Source organism: Parasteatoda tepidariorum, chromosome 7 (assembly GCF_982258835.1).
Source record: "Parasteatoda tepidariorum strain Cologne lab strain chromosome 7, Ptep-v5.0, whole genome shotgun sequence".
Classification (NCBI taxonomy): Eukaryota; Metazoa; Arthropoda; class Arachnida; order Araneae; family Theridiidae; genus Parasteatoda; species Parasteatoda tepidariorum.
Window position 1 is genome coordinate 103,704,026 of NC_141761.1, and position 22,678 is coordinate 103,726,703.

General features: G+C 29.5%; 1 protein-coding gene across 2 annotated transcripts in view; it reads left to right on the forward strand.

Annotated features, from left to right (window-relative positions):
- Positions 1-12,056, forward strand: part of LOC107436282 (histone-lysine N-methyltransferase MECOM) — a 238,393-nt gene extending 226,337 nt beyond the window's left edge. For both annotated transcript variants that reach the window (XM_016047922.4, XM_016047923.4), the window contains exon 6: positions 6,423-12,056. In XM_016047922.4, coding sequence (XP_015903408.4) covers positions 6,423-9,111 — 2,689 coding nt within the window. In that variant the 3' untranslated portion in view covers positions 9,112-12,056. The remainder of the gene's footprint in view (positions 1-6,422) is intronic.
- Positions 12,057-22,678: the final 10,622 nt, after the last annotated feature.

Consider the following 22,678-nt stretch of genomic DNA (forward strand, 5'->3'; position numbering starts at 1 on the left):
ACATTGACAACCTCGCCTTTATCTAATATCAAATAAGGTCTTTCATTCTGAAAGTAATTCTCATCCACGCCCGTGTTTATTAAAAAAAAATCGGACTTTTTTGATAAACGAATTGGCAACAGCGATAACCTGCTTTTTGCAACACAACCATATTACTTTAAGAATAAAGATTCAGGTAAACAACAACGTGGGTGATCTTGAAAATTTAAATTTTTTTTCTTGCAGTTTTATATAATAATTATAGGTTATTGTTAAACATAACATTTAAATCCTCAGAACATGAGTGAAATCTAGAATTTGATTCACCGCGCATAAATAATTTGATAAAAAAAAAGGTTAGAAATGGATCATTGTATTTCAATATCATCCAAATAAAAGCAAGAAAATAATTGCATTTGAACACGCTTTATCTGATTAATCCGGGTTTAATTTGATTTGAAACTTAGCTTAGGTTTGATTTGAAATGGATGATATCTCTTTAATCAAATTAACGAGGGCAAAATATTAAAAATTTTATGTAATGCATTGTTTTTGGTAAGAAAATCTTTTAAATCCTAAATATGCGATGCGAGTTTATTCCAATATTAGAATCATCGGGCATAAATAATTTAGCAAAAAATTAGAAATGAATTGTAATAATTGCAACTTGATATCATCCAAACCAAAGCAATTCATTGCTTTAATTACACTTAGTAATTTTTTCCCTTCTAATATATCTGTTATTTATTTTAAATTAAAACGAAAAAAATTTAAATTCGATTTAAAACTGATGAATATCGAATCTAATTAATGGAGACGGAAAATTACGAGCATGTAATCTAAGGCAATATTTTGTACTTTACTTGATGAAAAAAATGAAAAGAATTGAGTTTTTTTTTAGAAAACTTTTAGAATCGTTTTTTTTTTCATACCTTTTTAATTTTGATACTATGTATATTAGATCATTTTTAGTAGCAAATTGCAGCATGGTAATAATTTCTAGTTATGCAGAATTTGCAAACAAACTTCAAATTATTTTTTTTTCACTAAAAAAGAGCAAATACAATTATTTATTCTACATATTATTAGGAGGTAAATGCCGTAAGTTTGTCAGATGTTCAGATAAAAATGACGAAAATCAAGTTATCACGGCTCATTTTTTAAAGTTTAGTTTGTCCCACTTGCCCATTCGTTCGATGATAACAATTCTGACGAAATTACTAAATTGAAAATTTCGTTAAACGGAAATTTCCGTTCCGGCAACTTGTTTCTCGGATCATTTCAAAACGCGGTGTCATGAATTTACGATGATGATAAGATGTCTTTTAGTAGAATTAGAGCATGTTCTTTAGTTATCGACGAACTTGAAAATTGCGAGATGATATGATGAAGAGAGTTTGAAGTAATTTCTGACGAATCGCGAAAAACACTGTCGCCATCTTTTAAGTTATTAGAGAACTACTTAGAATAATTTAAAAGTTTTTTTCTTAAGGCTTTGTTATTCGAATAAAACTTCTGAGAAAAATGGTTAATGTTGCACTAAAACGATGTTTTAGCGGAATTTAGAAAGTTAAATTGTTTATATTTATTTAAAAATTCTGTTAAACAATGTGTTGCGAGTTCTATCATTAATAAAAACATTTTTAAAATTAATTTTGTGTTTCAAAAATGACAATTCTTATCCTCTTATTTTTATGAATAAAAACCCATTAGAGTTACGAATAAAAAAAACTAAAAGTGTCACCAACGAAATTAGTTTTTTCCTTCTGTTTACTTCTGTAGAATAGTGTCCGTATGTTATGCAGAATTGAATGGTATATTGAATATTCTATAGAATATTGTCTAATGAAATACGTGAAAAATATGCTTTTCACCAGAGACTTAAAAATTGCAGTGTAATTTAAGATGTTCGGTGTTGATTAAAATTAAATAAGTTTTTCGCTTATTAGATCATTATAGCGTTTCAAATAAAATTATTTCGCAATTAGACCACCATGACGTTAAAATAAAATTATTTTTCAATTGGACCACCATGACGTGAAGATAAAATTATTTGTCAATTAGACCATTTTGACGCGAAAATATAATTATTTGTCAATTAGACCATTTTGACGCGAAAATATAATTATTTGTCAATTAGACCACCATGACGTGAAAATAAAATTATTTGTCAATTAGACCACCATGACGTGAAAATAAAATTATTTTCAGTTGGATCAAAGAACTTAAATTATTTTACAATAAGGTAATCATAACGTGATTTGCTATCCCTCTTGTAATTAGAGCTCTTAAAAAAGCATCAAAAATTAAAAAATAAACGTTTTGATGATGAAATGACGTGTATCGTCACTTTCGTAAACCAAAATTAGATATCCGAGATATCCAAATGAGGTCGAATAGAGATGTTTTTGACCCAATGATCTAGGTGTGAAAGGAGATATCCACACCCTTTCTTTGGGTGATTCACGGATCTTATTTATTTGAGCTCCGAGCTTAACCCACGGCGAGATATTGGATGCGATTTTGCGGTCAAACTGCATGACCAAGGGATATTTAAGCTGAATAATTAATAAAAAAACAAGCTGATTGCATTATGTGTCAATTGCTGTGAGGAGAATATTAATCTTTCTTTGTACTTGCAAAACGTTAAGTGTCATTAATCATTATCGATAGCTCTTTCATCATTTATATGTTCCTCTTTTTCATTTTCAGGATGGTAGTTGCGTTTTGATTTTAGAATAATTCTCATAAAAAATAATTTCTCTTTAGGCAGATTGATTCAATAATTCTCTCATTGATTCAATAACTATCTCGTTGATTCAATAACTATCTCATTAATTCAACAACTATCTTATTGAAATAACTATCTCATTAATTCAATAACTATCTGATTCAAAAGCTATCTCGCTGATTCAATAACTATCTTCAATGATTCAAAAAACTATCTCGTTGATTCAATTACTATCTCGTTGATTTAATAACTATCTCGTTGATTCAATAACTATCTCGTGGATTCAATAACGATCTCGTGGATTCAATAAGTATCTCGTGAATTCGATAACTATCTCAATGTAGCTAACAGTGGATGCGCAATAAAGAAACTAGTTGTGTTTACCTCATTATGTAAAGCGGATATTTTTTTCACTTTCGTGACTACGTCAACAGTAAAAGCGTTAAAAATTCATTACTTTCCACGTTAAAAGGAATATTTTCCACATTGATAAATTAAAAAAAACTCCCATATTAACAAAAAATATTCATTATTTTCTAATTTGATAAACTAAATGCAATATTAGCTTTAGATTCCATATGACAGTATTTTTAGGGGGTAATTATTTCTAGTTTAGTATTGATTTCGAAAAAAAGAACATAAATCTTCTCTCATAATAATTCCTCTTTAGATGAAACCACCTTTTTTCCAAATCTGACATTTATGTATCAAACTATTCCTTTGTACTGTTTCTAGATATGCACTGAAGATGTTTTCCTTATTTTTTCTAAATAACAGCACAAAACACGCAGCGTGCTATTGTATTTATGCTAATAGTGATTTTTTCAAAATCATTTCAATGAGCCCAATATGTTTAATGAACTTATTATATAACTCATTTCAGTATTTAAGGTTAAGGGCTGTATAATCTTCAAATACTATCTATAGCCTCAACAAGAAAAATTTCCAAAAAATTATTGCAATGAAATTTATGTGTTTCACGAACTACCGTGACATATGAATACATAATTACCTATATATATTGTTTAAAGTTAAGTGTTAATTCACCATTGGCACAAAAAATACATATAAATTCCATAAAATTATTATAGTGAAATTTATATGCTTCATGAACTTAATATGTAGCTACCTATATTATTTAAATTAAATGATGATTCACTGTATCCACGACAAAAAAGAAATTCATAAAATTATTACAGTGAAATTTATATGTTTTGTGAACTTAATATAAAACTACCTATATTTACCTCATTTTAATGAACTTGATGTTCTAAATGCATTTTTAGCGTCATTAATAAAGTAAAAGTATTTTAATGGCGAATTGAATTATAAAAATGCTTTAAATATAGTTAGTGACCCAATAATCTGAATATATTGCTTTACATAATTGAACGCATTGTAATTTAAATCAACTCTCAATTCTTTGTAAAAAAATTCTAAGCTTTACAGTAGTATTAATTATAACCTTTCCTACTATAAATATACAACCCTATTTTTTCAACATCTCTTTTTCTTTAATCAAATGCCACAGATTGGATCATCTTTCAACCTAATTCAAGATAATAAAAAAGGGGGTTTTCCCATGCTAATGCTATTCATATTAAAGCAAACATTAAATACCGTGAACAAATTGTTTAAGAAAAAACGTGACAATTATATACCATTGCTTTCAATCTTTAAGGAGTGTTTAGACTTTTAAATGCTTTATATTATATGCTGGACTTCTGATTGTTTATCATTAGCATAACAAAGAATGAAATAAACCGGCCTGCTTATTCATTAGCTTCTTTCAAGAATTAAACGCGGAGTAGGTGTTTTATGGGAAAATGGCCTCAGCATCTTTGGCTGGGTGTCAACCCTGCTCCGACACGGTGTCGCACGATCTTATTTACATTGCGTGACCTGTTTCAACTTTAGAATGTTCTGTGGGCGTAGACCCTCTTAAATATTTAATTATACTTTCTTTTATTTTTTGGAGAATATCCTTTGATAATATTTATATCTGTGAATTTTTGTTTTTTTTTCGTGATGAATAAAAAACAGTCGAAAGTGTTTTAAGTAATTATCCGTCTTCTTATCTCATTTACTTACAAGAAAATTTTGCTTTTAAATTATTTATAAAAAATTTATATCTAAATATTTTTGTATAAATATTTATGTATAAATATTTTTGTAAAAATACTTATCTATACAAAATACGTTAAAACTATGTTATACTGACCCTCTTAAATATTTAATTATACTGTTTTTCATTTTTGGAGAATATCTTTTGGTAGTATTTTATATCTCTGAATTTTTGATTTTGCGTTTTGAATGAAAAACAGTCGTGTTTTAAGCAGTTATCGGTCTTCTGATCACCTAATATTTACTTACAAAAAAATTCTGCATTTAAATTATGTATACATAACTTATATAAATATTTATGTATAAATATCTATGTCAAAATACTTATACATACAAAATATGTTAAAACTGTATATTATACGTTTTATTAAATGAAATATATAAGTTTTGATAAATGATCTAAAACGATTAATGAGTTTATATATATATCAAACATGTTATTCTTTATTATACATTTTTCACATGAAATATTTTTAAATTTTATTGCATAAAATTCGATTTTGGTATGAAATACGCTTAAGTTCTGCATAATACATTTTCTATATGACTTATATTAAATTCTATATCATACAATTTATACATGAGATATTTTTTTAAGTCCTCGCTGTCTGAAATATGCTGAAATAAATCGAAAAACTGTTTAAAAGTAACAGTTTATAGTGGCAGATAATTTTTTTTTTTTTACAAAAATAGCGTCTTATTCCATGTTTTATTGAAAAATATATTAAAATGCAAAAATTAATACAAAATATTGCTCAAACTTAAGTAAGTAATTACGTTCTTGTTGTTGGAAAAATAAGTCATACTGACAAATTTTAAGAAACAAAATAGAATGTTTGACTGAATCAGATGTGTAGCGTTAATTATTTAAAATTAAATTCGAAATGCACACATGCGTGAAAAATAAAGTTTCCACGCAAATAATGCAAATTTATAATCAACTTAATATTTGGTAGAGACTATACAATTCGAAATGCAACTACGTTACGAAATACTTACAATTCAAGTTATCGGCAGTAAAATTGTTAAGTACAAGTTAGATCGTAACTATATATTAAAACATTTGTACTTCAAATTTTAACGTCCCGCAGTGAACTGATTGTAAAGTCACGGTTCCCAGTTGAACACCGAAGTCAAGTATCACTGGCTGTGGTCAGTAAGAGGGTTGTGACCACTTTGATCAGGCTGCGTAGTGACCAAGGGTGCGAGGTATCGGTCCTCGTAAAACTGTTCTACCGTAAAGTGTACGACTTCACGCGCAGGTCGTCGGGCTACTAAATCCGGGGAGCCATCCCCCCTGCAGAGGATCAAAATTGCGATAACATGTCTCTGGATCACCCTCAAGGATGTTTTCCAGACCTTCGCCAATAGCCTATTGTGCAACTGTAGAGTGACGTAAATAAATTACCTACCTACCTCAAATTTTAAAAATGTTTTAAAAATTTATATTAAAATGCGTGATGCAAAACTATAAACTGATAATTAATTTACATATATTATACTATTATACATATATTTACTATTATACATTATTATTTACATATATTATACTATAAAATTTTAATTATATTACTTTTTTCTTCCACAGACTCAGTGAACACATTGGAAACTGCCATTTTTCCGAAGACAGCAATCAAGGGGAAAAGGAATACAAATGCAGACAATGTCCTAAAGTTTTCAATTGGAAATCGAACCTCATACGTCATCAAATAGCACACGACGAAAGCCGAAGATACGTCTGTGAAAACTGTAAAAAAGTCTTCACTGATCCCAGTAACTTACAAAGGCACATAAGGTCTCAACATATCGGAGCCAGGTCTCACGCATGTCCTGAATGTGGAAAAACTTTTGCAACATCCAGTGGGTTAAAGCAACACACGCACATCCACAGCAGCGTTAAGCCTTTTAGATGTGAAGTTTGCTTCAAGGCCTACACGCAGTTCTCAAACCTATGCCGCCACAAGCGCATGCATGCTACTTGTCGCATGCAAATTAAATGTCACAAATGTGGACAAGCGTTTAGTGCAGTTACTTCTTTATCAAAACACAAACGCTTTTGTGAAGGGGCACCCACAAATAATTCATCATCATCAGCTCTACCCCTTCCAAATCAGTCTCAAACAACCTCACCTGGTTCAGCTGGATTCGATTCCAGCAAGACAGGGCCTATGAGCTTAGCACCACCCAGTAACCAGCTTCTGTTTTACCCTCGACCAGGATTTTCCTTGTATCCACCATCATTCTTCGGATACCCCTTTATATCAGGACCTGGACTGCCAGCACCACCCCCACTCATACCAGATACTGGCCTGCTACCTGGTCACCCTGTTAATATAGCGGCTGCTGCCCAGGCTGCTCAAGATCTCCAGAGACAATTTTTGAGTAATAATGGTTGTCAAGAGACACCGAGCACGTCAAACTCTGTAAAACAAGAGACTAAATCACCAGGAAAAACTAAAGAAAAGCACAATTCCGAAGTTTCTGAATCAGAAGCTTCTGAAGAACTATCGTCGGAAGACACTGCTGGTGAGGATATTTCCTCATTCAGTGACGCAGACTCGGAAGTAGAGGCTGTAACCAAATCCCTGAGAAATTCTCCGAAACAAAATCAAAACGGTGTACCGCCTGTTAGTGAATCAGAAAGCCAAGCAAATCCATCAAACATGTTTATTAGTCACAGACAAGGCTCACCCAAACTCGCTTCGGTGTGCCCCGATCCTTGTCTCATCAGGTCTCCAATCAATTCCAATGGACCTTTGCGACCCATTCCTTCGAATGGAGTTTTAAAACAGGATCATGACATGCCTTTCGATCTGTCTCAAAATAGTAAATCTAAATCCCACAGTGAGGATCTTTCGGATTACCATCCAAAGATGAGAGACACGCTTCGAACTGATGAACAGCCCTTAGATTTACGAGTAACGCCTAAAAAACCGTCACCTACCATCGAGGACGATATAGAAAAACGGAAACTTTCTCTTTACGAAGAGAAAGAAAGAATCAAAGAGTATGATAGTCCTCCTGTACTGGCACCCATACAAGAACCTATTCCACAACTAGAACTTCAAAAGAGAGAAAGTCCTCCCATGCCGCCATCCCCTAGCAAAATGCCAATGGCCTACCCAAGACCCATACATCCTATGTTCCTAGAGTCAATGTACAGATTTCAACAAGAAAAACCAGCTTTCAATCTTTTCCCTGGTCCAGAACGTCTCATGCCTGCATTTCCTCCGAGGTATCCCTTTTTAGGTCCGCTATTATCATCGAATCCATCTTTTGACTTCATGCGAGCACATATGGAAAAAGTCAGCAAGCCAATGCATGAAATCATGTCCCCCCATCTAAACAAAACCAAAGAAAGGTACTCGTGCAAGTTCTGTGGCAAGATATTCCCAAGGTCTGCAAATCTGACTCGACATTTACGTACGCACACTGGTGAGCAACCATACAAATGCAAATATTGCGAACGATCATTTAGTATATCATCCAACCTTCAGAGGCATGTTCGAAACATTCACAACAAAGAAAAGCCTTTCAAATGTCCACTATGTGATCGCTGTTTTGGACAACAAACGAATCTAGACAGGCATTTGAAGAAGCATGAAGCCGATGGACCCACAATACTTGATGATTCTCCCAAGGCCAACGAGCCTGATGACAAGGACGAAGCGTACTTTGATGAAATTCGAAATTTCATTGGAAAAGTGACGAATAGTGGACACAGTGGCATCAATCCAATGAGTCTAATGAATCCACTGGAGGAACGAAAAAGAGATCGTGAATCACTGATGAGTTCAGCATCTTATTCTCCCAGGCAAAATAGCAGTCCGGTCAGTGGTCACAGTGATAATTTGGACGACGAAACAGATGGTGGTGTCAACGGTTCTGATCCCGACGATATAGAACCTTCTAGAAAGCGACACTGTAATGATGATCAATCGAATATTTCGTCCCCCAGCACAGAGCGAAGTAATAAAAGTCCTGATTCTATGAAAAATCAAATAAATGTACCATCAACTCCACTGAGTCATATAAAAAATGGAGACATTCCACTGAATCTGCACCACAAAGCATTCGCCTACGAAATGATGATGCAAATCAATCGGAAGTTTGAGTTAAATGGAATCAAAACTAATGGACACAAACAGCATTTAAGTGTAGATAGTTTAGACGATGACGATTTAGATGAAGATGAAGGGAAAGAGTATAGTGAGGATGAATCACGTTGCAGAAGTAGTTCTCCCTTGCCCTCATCTGAAGAAGTAAAGGTAGACTGAATGCGTTTCAAAGCAGTTGGACTCTTCAACGCATAATGTCAAATTTGAACGTGTTAAAACATGTTTCATTCAGAGAACCCCATGAAAATAGTCTGTTTAAAACAGAAGCAATAATAAAAGAGGTGATTCTCTGATTTTCTTTTTTCGGAATCGAATGGCGTATCATAAACTGGATTCGCTTTTAAAAACGTTATCAATTTTTGTTCATGAAAACATTTATTAGAAAATTTTCACGTGCTCTAGATCACACACAGAGGAATTTTTTTTGGCGAAGCTAGTCAGTCTGTAATTTAGAATATGCAAGTTCAAAAAGAGTTTTAAATGGACTGAAAACTGACATTTTGTTATCATAAGAAATATTAAAGCTATGCAATTAATTTTAATCAGAATTTAAGTTCAAAAACTGTGGTGCTTACGATGTATGTTCATAAAAAAAACCTTTATTTGCATGTGTTCAAAAAATGCAAACTATTACAGTTTTGAAAAATGTCACTGTTTTAAAGAAGTTATACAATGTTATTGTGATTACGTGAAAAGTTATGTTTTTTATTTTATATCACTTTCTAGAGTTGGGTATGAAATTGGTGATTCAAATCACTTTAAGTGATTACTGAAAATTGTCTAAAATATTTCAATATAAAGGATTTGAAATCACTTATAGTGTTTCGTATCACCATTTTAACCATCGATACAAATCAGTGGATTCCAATCAATTCAAAATCACGATTTGAATTGATTCGATTTAAAAGATTGTTTAAAATCAAATTACTGGAATCTTATAAGGAGCATTGATTCAATCACCACAATTGCTAATTAGCTAGAATCACGTGATTAAAATTATTCGTTTCAGTTGAATTATTATTTTTTTCAAATCATGAATGACTCATTAACTCAATTGATTCGAGATTTTGAATTACTTAAGTGATCGATTCAAATGAATCGAATTATTTTGATTATTACCCAACTCCCTTATGTCATTAAATTTCATTTGAATCTTCAGTCTCGCCTAGTCACTTAAATAGATTAAATAGGCATCATTACTTTCAAGCTGTGTGATAAAAAGCTTGTTACAAATTTAATTTATTTGCTAAGGTGAAAAACAAATGAATTTTATATTTTTTAAAGAAAATATTCCTGTAGTGTATTTTTAAATGTCTTTCTGAAACCTAAAAAATTCAATGATTCCAAAGAAATGAATGTTATGTCCATATGTACAAAGTCTGCGGTATAGATAGAGTTTATTTTTTATTTTAAGATGTTTTATAGTTCTGAATTTTTAAGTTTATTTTATGTTTATTATTTCACAAGAATCGAGAGACAGAAATTATATAGGTGAATTAATTTATGTCACATAGTATTGGGTCAGAATAAGTTCAATTATGGATTTAAAAATTTTTAATTTCAAGAGTGACTTACACTACCGATTTCTGCAGTAAAATAACCACAGAGAAAATAAAACTGTAAAAAAATGATTCAAAACTAGTTTTTATTATTGTAAATTTTTGATTAACATTTTGGTTAACTTATAACAGTTTGGTTAACATTTGCTATTCCATTTACTAAGTTTCATTAAATTTTCTATGCATTCTCTACAGGTATCGTAATCACAATCATAATATATACTTTTAGAATCTTTGTCAAAAAAAGCATGAATTTTTAGGTTTTGAAAATAATATTTAAGTGAGGAAAAAAAAAAAACAGATGCGCTATCAAGATCTAGTGAATGATTACTTTGAAAGCTACAACTGAAAACATCAAAACCAGTTTGATTGTAGAAGGAAACTTGGATGTGTTTCTAACAAACGTCTTTTAGTTTCTCTATTTTTTTAATCAAACAGGTTTTAATGTTTTGTGTCCCCTCTTTTCCACTAATGATTCCTTAGATTTCAATAGCATTTTCGTCTTTGTTTTTCTCGCATAATTTGATATACTTTAATCTATATACTTTCTAAACTCCATTTTTGACAGAAATTCTAGAAAAATATATTTAGGGTGGTCGTTACGGGACACCCTGCATACAAGAAGCTCTGACTAATACAGATAATTTTACACACATAACACGAAGGAGAATAAATTTTGTTATTGGATTATTATAAAAATTAAATAAGTGATAAATTAAATTTTTAATATCTTTTATTTTACGTTTTTTTACGTTATTTTTACGGTTATTTTACTGTACTAATGTTGCTATTTCGTAGTGCTAGTCACCTACTGAATTATTCAGCCAATATTTTCCATTTTATGACAGTTTACTTTATAAAATTTGAAAAATGAAATATTTTAGTGTTAATAACAAAACTTTTATAATATCCATTCGTTTAAAAAAATTTGAATTTGATTACAATATTTTAGAATGATTAACAGCATAGTTAATGACAATAAATGTAAACTCTCGGCAGATTTTGCTGCTATAAGCAGAAAATCTTTTTTTTTTTTTTTTTTCTGTAATAATCCATGTTAATAAATTTAAAAGAAAAATGTATTACAATAGAATATCTATACCGATTTAATAATAAAATCGGCAGAATTCTTTGATGTTTATGTTCTTAAAATTTAATATTAAATACATTGATACTAAAATGAGTAGATACATATAAAAAACTTTGCAAGTTAATTTTGAAGTTCCTTTTAATATTTTTGTGTATAAATATTTAAAATTGGTATGTTTGATATATTTTATTTAATTTTAACTTTTATGAGTATAAATGAAACCAAACAAGTTTGTTTAAATCTCTCGATTTTATGTCACGTGTACAGATAAAAAAAAGTATTGTATTTATTGTGAAATTTGTATATTTATTAACTATTTACATAGAAATATGAAAAATAAATCTGTCATTGTCTTTTCATGCAAATGCATTTTCTCATTATTCTGTAATGTTAGAATTTTGATGAAGAATAAAATATAACAAACTTCTATGTAAATGGAAGAAAATTATCATTCATTTGTCAAAGTTATTTATTTTTGTTTTTTACTATTTACAGCATACATATACTAGCAACTTTTATCTAAGCATATCCCAGAGGAAAAAAGAAACATTGGATGAAGGTTCTAAAATAAAATTTTAGTGAATTTAGGAAACAGTAGAAATGAGAGTGGAAAAATGTTCGAAAGGGAAATTTAGTGAATTTCGGAAAAAATGGAAAACGGAGTGGATGAAGGTTCTAAAAAGGAGTTTTAGTTAATTTAAGTAATTTAACTTTAAGGTTTATTCGTTGACAAGGGAAATAAAGATCATGCATTTTTTTTAACTTCTTGTGCCCTTCGGACCTTCATCCACTGTGATCTACAAAATTTAAAGATTTGATGAAAGTAGATAAAGTTCGCGGTTAAATAAGATGTTTACACGCAGAATTTCTATTTTTTTAAAGGCGGGCATTGAATCTTCCCCAAATCTTATCTTAAAATATTTAACAAATTTCAATGTAAATGGAAGAAGATAATCCTTTAATTTATTTTTTTTTACTGTTAGCAGCATACATATACTAGTAACTTTTAACCAAACACATCCCAGAGGAAAAAATAAACATTGGATGAAGGTTCTGAAGTGAAATGTTAGTGAATTTAGGAAACATTAGAAATGCGTTTGGAAAAATATTGTAAAATGAAATTTATTAAATATAGGAAACAATGGAAAGCGGAGTGGATGAAGGTTCTAAAGTGAAATTTTAATGAATTTAGGAAGCATTAAAATGTGAGTGGATGAAGGTTTGAAAGAGAAATTTTAGTGAATTTAGAAAACGTTAGAAATGCGAGTGAATGATGATTCAACAGTAAAATTTTAATGAATTCAGAAAACATTAGAAATGCGAGTGAATGATGATTCAACAGTAAAATTTTAGTGAATTCAGGAAACATTGGAAATACGAGTAGATGTAGGTTCTAAAGTGGCATATTAGTGAATTTAATTAGATTAACTTCAAAGTTAATTGAAGATATGAGATAAAGATCAAGTATTTTTTTACTTCTATTCTTCTTCGGTACCCTCATCTACTGTGATCTAAAAAATTAAAAGAATTGACAAAATAAATAAAGTCGATGGTTAAATAAGACACGAAAAATCTCAATTCTTTTTTTAATGGCGTGACACTCAACCTTTCCCAAATCTCTTCTTGGAATATTAATTAACATGCTTAGCTTATAAATACAATGCATTTAATAAATGCTCAATTCAATCAAATCAATTGTTACAAACAGTATGAATTTTTGATTCTCAGCGCGGTTCGAATTGACAACAAAATACTCAAGTTAGTTAAAAAACTTGAAAAAAAAAATAGCAATGCAGCTTAACCATAAAATATAGAGATAATCTAATAAACAATAAAATAAATTTTTGCAAAGTCGTAGATTTAAAACTCAGGAACTATTCGACCGATTTTGCTCAAATATTACATTTTGCCATTTGAAATTAAATTCTTAAAAATAATTTAAGGAATTATTATAATACAAATTGTTTTCCACTATTATTAAATAAAATAATAATAAATATTTATTTATATTTTTGGATTGGCGAATTTTATAATCGTGCACACCAATTGTTCAATTCATTCAAAAAATTCTCGGGATAGGGTGAAATATGCAAAAAGTAAAATTAAGAGGACCAAACCTTGGACTGCTCTCCAGACCAAACTATTGGGACCCTAATTTCCAGATTGCGTCTACCCCCTATATTTTGGAGTTCAGAAATCTTAATTCATCGAAAGAAAGGTATGATTATTCAGAAAAAGTTTGCGTCTAATTTCATAACTTAAAATATCGTTTGCAATAATTAATTAGCATGTTTGTGATTACCGTTTTGAACCATTAGGATTGAGTCGTTAAACGTGAAGATCCTCAGATCATTAGATCAAAAGTTATTCAGGGTGGTCTATGTTTTTTTGCTTTTTTGTTCATTGCACATTAGGGATCGTAAATCATTATTTAAATGAGGAAGAAATTAAAACGTTAATTAAATCTGCCTAAATGTTATCAAAACTGTGTGAAAAGGAGGGTGAAAACATAAAAACCAGTTTATTTGCCTGCTGAAGCTTGCATTTGATTTTAATAATCGTCTTCTCATCTGATAATAAAAAATTTACGATGTTTTACACTTCGTACTCATGGCAAGTTATTTAGTAGTTTTCGATATTGTTTTTATTTTTTCCTCTATTTAGCATCAAATCAAGATCAATTTTCTCTTTTTCGACCGGGGTGGTAGAAAAAATATATTACGAGTGGTCATTACAGAACACCTTGTATTCTACTAAACCAACATTGGAATGAATTGGAAAATCTACATTAATTGCAAAATATGAAATTATATAGATGAATTGCACTTACAATACCTGCTCAGTTGTATTTTGTTTCCTTACAAAGAACCAAAGAAATTGAACCGAAGCCTACCACCTAAACTAAACTAAATATAATAGAACAAAAATAATTTTTTTTAAAAAAAGTTGCAGCGAAACAAAAACTGGTTAGTAACGATTAACTGGTTAGTAAGTTAATTGAATCTAGATCTTTCAAATTCTTCGGGGGAAAAATAAATAAATAAGTTTTTAAACAAAAAAAATTTCAGTTATACATAGTATGCAGCATCGTGTTTTACCGTGCCGAGCGTAATTCTGGACTTAGTAAGTATTAATCCTCACCAGGCTATCTTAGATTATTGACTGAAAAAAATTATTGGTTTTATAAATATTATATCATCATGGTCTCGCTTCTGCATTATTTACCGAATCAAATTATTGGCTTGATAAGTATTATTCCATCAACGAACCAACTCCTAATTATTATTGATCGAACCTAATTGTTGGCTTTAGGGATGTTAAATTATCAACGGATATAACTCCGAATCCGCAGTGACGGGAGATAATAATTGATTTTAAAAATGTCGCATCATCAACCGGTTAATTTCTGCAGTACTGAACATAATACTTGGCTTTATAAATATTGCATCATCAACGGATTAACTCATAGATTATTAACCGAAAATAAATACTGATTTTAAAAATGTTGCATATTCAAAGGGTTAACTCATACTTTACTAACCGAATATAACTGTTGATTTAATAAAAGTTGCATTATAAACGTATTAATCATACTATATCAACCGAACATAACTGTTGGTTTAATAAATGTTTCATTATCAGCGGATTAGCTCATACTTTTGAATCGTATTAATGAACATAACTGGTGGTTAAAATAAATGTTGCATGTTAAACGGATTAACTCATACTATATCAACCGAACATAATTGTTGGTTTAATAAATGCTGCATCATCAACGAAATAACTATTATTGATCGAATATAATTGTTGGTTTAATAAATGTTGCATCTTCAACGGGTGAACTCACACATTATTAACTGAACATAAATGGTGGTTTAATATATGCTGCATCATCAACTCATACATTATTGTCCGAACAGAACTGTTTGTTTAATAAATGTTGCATCATCAACGGATTAACTCATACATTATTAACCAAGCATAACTGTTAGTTTAATAATTGTTGCGTTATCAACAGATTAATTTATACATTATTAATGAACATAACTGTTGATTTAATGAGTTATCAACAGATTAACCAATAAAATGACCGAGCATAACTGTTGGTGAATAAATGTTGCATCATTAAAGGATTAACTTGTACATTATTGAACGAATTCAATTGATGGCTTAATAAGTTTATATCTTCAACGGTTTAATTTCTAAATTATTGTTTCACTAAATAGTGTTTATTTCTAAATAATCATTAGATGTTATAATACATTGTATGCCGACAAAAGTAAAATGTTACAAAAATGATATTTTTTAAACAAAAATTGAAAAAAAGTGTTTTCTAAAAGTATCTGTTTATTTAGACTTAAGAGTCTTTATTCAGAAACATGCTATTTGGGGTACCAATCACTAACTATAACCTTAATCTTTTCAAATTACAACTAGTAAGGAGCTATTACTAGTAAGTAATGCTGTAGAACTTACATGTGATTTAAACAAATTTATAAACCGAAGCATTTGGCTAAGGTTTTCTAGAAAAGCATGGCAACGAAGTAAACAATTGAAAATCGAAACCAAGAATTCCTTCCTCATAACTTTCATCAAGTTAAAAAGTATTCTATCTGCATAAATATTTGCAGTAGCAAACGTATGAATTTATCGAATGCATCTAGTTCCGAATAACTAAGTTTTCTTTTTTGTCTCACGAACGCTATGATATTTACACTATCGACTTAAACTTAAGCTATTTAAGCTTAGACTCTACAATTCTACTATATTGAACACAAAACTTATTTGTGAAATTGTCTACCGTAGCTTCTTTTTACATGGTGTGAATATAGTCAGCTGTCTCTTTTATAAATGGCGTAACTATTTATCTTTAAAATACCAATTTTTGTAACGTTATGGGTAAAAGTTTTGGTGAAAGAGAATGCAAAGTAAATATCGAATAAACCTGAAAACATCGCGCTGTTTTGCTTTTGCAAATGATCCTTTAAAAATTGGAAAATATATTGATGTTCTGAAATACACTTAACAGTTTAGTACAATAGATTGAGGAAAATGCGTTATGATGATGAGCTGTCCCAATGACATGAAAATATATTTATTTTAAAGTAAAAAACAAATCACTTTTTTACGCGAGACACTAAAGAAAGAAAAGGTTATTTTGTTTTATTTAATGCTTTTTTTTTGCCAAACTCAGTATTTTTGATCAATTAGTCATTGATAGGGCCGCGATACCCTAGTGGTAGGGCTTTGGACTCGTGTTCGTGAGAAGGGGAGTTTGAATTCGCCGGCTGAAGAATCCCCGTGTCATAAACTGTGAATGGCACACGTTAAATCTGTCGGGGTCACAGAGTCCTCCAAGTTCCCTAAAATATCAATACCTCAGGGGAGATCCGTGGTGGCTCAGAGGATAGAGCGTTCGCCTTCCAATGAGGTGAACAGAGTTCGAATACCAGCAATAGTTGATAGATACTCGGCTCGCACCGACCACAGTGTTGATGTAAACTAGCTTCAGTGGTAGACGGATCATGGGTTAGAGTCCCCTTACAGTCAGGCTAACTGTGGGAGGTTTTTGTGGTTTTCCACTCCATGTAACGCAAATGCGGGTTATTTCTATCAAAATGTCCTAAACGAATTCATATTTATTCCAATGCTTTATCCAGGTGTTCTCCTGTCTTCTGGATTGGGTTCAAAATTACAGGGCTACGGAGTTGAACATTAGTGGTCATAAACCCAGAATTGGGTCAGCTATTCAACAACGGTTATAAAATAAAATAAAAAATACCTCTGGTGGTACTGATCCAGGAGTTCTCTTGTCTTCTGGATTTTATTCCAAATTAGAAGGTTACGGAATTGAACATTGGTAGCAGTAAGCTCAAAATTTGAGTCGGCTGTTCAACGACGGTTATAAAATAAAATAAAATTACTCATTGCTACAAAGAGCATATAAGGCACAACCTACAGTTTTTTATGTTATTTTTTAAGCTAAGAGAAAGTAAACTCTTCAGGTATTGAGGGAATGGTGGAAAAACGTCCATGTTGTGTAGCGAACCCTCGGTTGTCAGAGTGACATCTTAGCCATCTCGGCTAAAGCACTATATTTCAGCTTCTAAGAACTAAGTTTCTTCCTACGACTTTCTTCTCATACTGATACGCAGACTGTATTCGCCACACATAAAACACACTTCTAGAATCCTTTTCATAAATGAAGTCCCAAACGTAAAGCAATTGAGGTTCACGAATTACTAACTTATCAAACAAAAACAATAAAGTTATCAATATTTGTCGAATCATTAATGAGAAAGGCGTGGTTGTAAGCATCAAAACCAATTCGATTGCCAGTGTTTCTTGTTTATAAACTTTTCTCAAGGCAATCAATAAATCTTTAATTACTCCCAAAAATGGAAGTTTGATAGCTTGATAAATTAAAAATTCTTGTATGAACTTTTATATCTTAAAAATACAAGGCAATTGCGCACACGGAAATTATTACAAGGGAACAAATTTAATAGCTAAAAGGAATTCCTTAACGAAATATGTATAATTACTCCTGAAAATTAAAATTAAATAATAAAAAAAAATTTCTCAAAATCTTAGATAATTTATAAAATGAATTAAAAAGCCCAATCCAAAAGTTAGATGAATTTTTATGTTTTCAATATTCAAAAATCTATTTATTCATAAAGAATATTTATTAAAGGGCAAAAATTAAAGAGTGAAAATTTATTTAATAGCTCAATTATTTTTTTTTTCAAAACAAGACTGCTTAATCTGTAAAAATAATTAAAGGACAAAAAAATTGAAAGCTCAATTTTTTGCATTTATGCAAAATATATATTTAGTTATAAAAACTTTTAGAGACACAAATCAAAGGTTATAAAGTTGATAACTTGTTGCGATTTTTTTTTTCAACAAATTTTTTTTAAAGCTGTAAAAACAATTACAGAGCAAAAATTTAATATTTCTGTGAAAAAATTCATTCTTTTAATGCCTAAAAATTTCTTTAATTAAAAAAAAAACAATAAGGATCGCAAAATAAAGGTCTCAAAATTGATAGGCTGACAAGTTTTTTCTGTTTCTCAAAAACTATTATTATCTCAATCTGCGAAAATATTTAAGGAACACAAATTAAATGGATTTATTTTTTTAATGCATATAAAATTGCTTATACACTCAAAAAATATTAAATGACTATTACTTCTTTTTCACAATTTTTTTTCATTTAATCAGAATAAAATAATTAAACGGCACAAATTCAATACTGCAATTTTTTTTAATCTATAAAAAACATTTCATTCAATCAAGAATAATAACTCATTAAAATAAACAACTTTTGAAGCTCAATGCAATTTTTTTTACTAAACTTTTTTGTTCAATCTGTAAAAATAAATAAAGGACATCAATAGTTCATTGAATTTCTTTTTTTAGCATAAAAAAAGATTTATTCAATCAAAATATATTGAGGGACGCAAATTCAATAGCTTTTTTGCGTTAATATTTTGATATATGAAATCTATAAGTTATTTAATAACATGCTTAGACTGAATCTATGAATAAATTCGGACGCCATATTTTCTATCTCCAAAGTAATTTTCAAATAGATTTATAGTTAATAGATATCAGAGCTTCATAGATGATACAAGATGAAGGGTTAGAGAATAATCCAAGTGATGAGGATGGTAAAAACATCTTTGATGGCCTAGCAGTTTCTATGCCATCAACAGTAGCAATTTATTTCTTCTTTTTTAATTTAATATCATATACAACATGGCGATCAGCAAAATTTTCAATCAGCATTTTCACCGCACCAACCGTAATCGTTAAAGTGTTAGTGGCGGCTGACTCCTTAATTGTTGATCATTTGTGATTTCGAAGATACAAATGGTGTTATGATGGACGTTTCGCATATTTCGGTTATTACTTTTTTTATGGTTGACCGCTCCTGATAGTCCAGTTTTTGATTAGATTGACCATTTTTTTTATTTATCTAGGATGTTCACCAATGAAATAACTTAAAATATTCTTTACGAAAATAGTTTTGCTTTTATAGCTGCTTTTTCTGTACTTTAAAAAATATATACATTTTTCTTTATGTAATTCCATATTTTCGGTTTTTATTCGTCGTTTATTTTTAATTTCGTCAATTATTACTTTTGGTTTTTATTCGTCGATAATTTTTAATTTCGTAAATTATTATTTTCGGTTTTTATTCGTCGTTTGTTTTTAATTTCGTCAATTATTATTTTTAGTTTTTATTCGTCGTTTGCTTTTTAACTTCGTCAGTTATTATTTTCGATTTTTAATTGTCGTTTACTTTTAATTTCGTCAATTATTATTTTTGTTATTCATCGTTTATTTTTAATTTCGTCAATAATTTTTTTATATATATTTTAAGTTGTCAAGGAAACTAAGTTCTTAATTTTAGAATCAAGAAACCAATTTTCCGAACTTGAGACTTTAAGTGTCTACAAAGAAGCGTTGGATTAGGACAAAAAATTTTTTTTTCAAAATTCATTCAGATTCTTCTTTTTTTTTTAAATGAGCTCAAATTTTATCCATTTTAATACAATGGGAACTTTCAGATCTCGCCAAGTACAAGTTTGAATTCAAAATCAAAATTCGAAACTATTTTTGAATTTCAGTATTTAAATATTTTTAAAAAGTTCAGAATTATGAAAAGAAAATTTAAAAATCAATTCAGTGTTTTTTTTTCAAATTTCCTTCTTTCTTTCTTGCTGAAAATGTGCTCTCAAATTTAGCTCTTTTACGACGGTTTGAAAGCTCTGTCAGCAAAGGCATCGTCGGAGTGTAAAAAAACAGAGTCAAACAGAATTTCAATAAGTACTTTAAAAAAATTTAAAATTAAATAATTTTTTAATGCCCCCAAATTTAATAATTTTAACACTGATTGGGTGGGAATTGTAGTCTCGCTTTAAAAATAAATTTTAAAAGTAAGAACACTTTTTGAATTTTCTTTATTTACCAGATTTATTTCTATTTAAAACTAAGTCTAATTTAAATATAACTGCATTTAAACTATTCTTTTGAGAAACTCACAAAATTGGCCGCAACTATTCAGAGAGGTTAGCTCAGTGAAGTAAAAAGATATTGTAATTAAATTGCAGACGCTCCATATGATAATACATTTTAAGAGTTGGAAAAAACAGACTATATGTTACTTTAACAAAGGCTAAACTAACAAGACAAGACTATTAACAAGACTAAAATCTTCTAGAGTTTCCGATTTTACCCGGACATTGTGTTGCAACTATTTCTTTTGTGTAAAGATATTAATTCCATTCGGGTATGATAGTGCAGAATAATAAATGATCCAAACATCAAAGCATTGTACAATTTAGTTAATTCATTGTATAAAAATAATTACCTAATTAAGAGCAGAACATAAAATTTATTTTTAAAGCAATAAAATTTCTTTAAAGAATTCCCTCGTCTACACTTTTTTAAAAGTTAAATAGTTTTTTTTAGTCTTTTGTACTATAATATTAGTATTATTTCTATTTTAACATTCGTTTTTCTATATTTATACGAAAACTGTTAAGAATAATTATAGCATGAGGAAATGCTAATATATCTATAGGGCTATTATATATTTACTAATATATCTAATTATAAAATCGGTATAAATTTCTCCAGAAAATTTCGTTCTCAATATTACTTCATCAGTCGGAAAACTAATGTATACTTAGTCTCTATCTACCAATATTTAATAAAAGTTGCTAATTACTAATATTTAATAAGAGTCAATAATATTTTATCTCAAATACGAATTAATCACTACTAAACTTTAATTTGAGTTGATGGTTACAAAATTATAATAATCATTCAGAACTAGCAATATTTATTTAACATATAGGAATAAAATTCCTATGGGATACCCACAAGTGACGTAGTGTGTGTATCTCTATCCTTATTGGTTATTGAAAAGCGGCATTTGTTTACGTTAGCAACTGTTCTTTCCTTTCCATTTCGAGCAAGCCAAGAAAATTTGTACTAAAAATGACAAAAAGATAAACCTGAAAAAAAGGTTATATAAATCTTATTAAGATATCTAAACCAAAAGATACCTATAAATTGTTAGAGGAGCATTTTCTCTATTTATTCATTAATTAAAATACTAATCTTTAAATGAAATTAATAATAAATAAGCTTAATATATAAAGGTTAATAACTTTAATCGCCAGAGCTATAGAACCATAAAACTCAATTTTAAGATCATTTTTAAAAATAATAGCTACACTAAATGATGAAAACCTCTACCTCAAATAAAGTAAAACTCATAGTAAAATATAATTTTTGCTTGAAATTATTTTTCTAAGCATAATATATAACTACTTTAAAAACATAGTCCTTTCATCTTTTTCTATTTTTTAGTGTTTTTTTCCTTTATGTTATAGCACAGTTTCATCAATTAATAAGGTCAATGAAATTTAAATGGAAATATTTTAGCATATTCAAATAGTATATTTATGTATAAAAATCCCACAGGTAAGCTAAGACAAAGAAAAGCTCTTCTTTTTAAAGTTAAAGATATGCTACATAAAAAGTAGAGAATTATTTTACTATCAATATTCTTTTTCGATGACCAACAGTATTGATATTATAATTTTGACCTCAAATGGGTGATTGCGAAAAAAAGTTCGGAGATTCGACCTCGAAATCACATGCGTATATGATGCACAAACTGGTAATTAATTCTCAGATAAAGATGGAAACTATTAAGTGAGAAATATCGCCCACTAAAGATGCAGCGAAAGTGTATTCAAAGAACGCTCTAATTACAAAAGCCAAGGTAAAAAAAAACCGTTACAGGTTTCAAAAAATCAATTAATCAACAGACAGACAATATCAATAATTGCATATGACTAACAGTAATTAAAAATGTATTCAGTTTTTTTTTTAATTTTTTAAAAAAGATGAGTTTTGTTATGGTTTTGTGAATAGGTTTTTTGTATAGAACTCTTTATACAAACGAAATGCATTAAATTATGCAAAACTATAAATCATTAACACAATATGTAATTTCATGCACACAATTAATATGCTTTGGATTTATTATTTT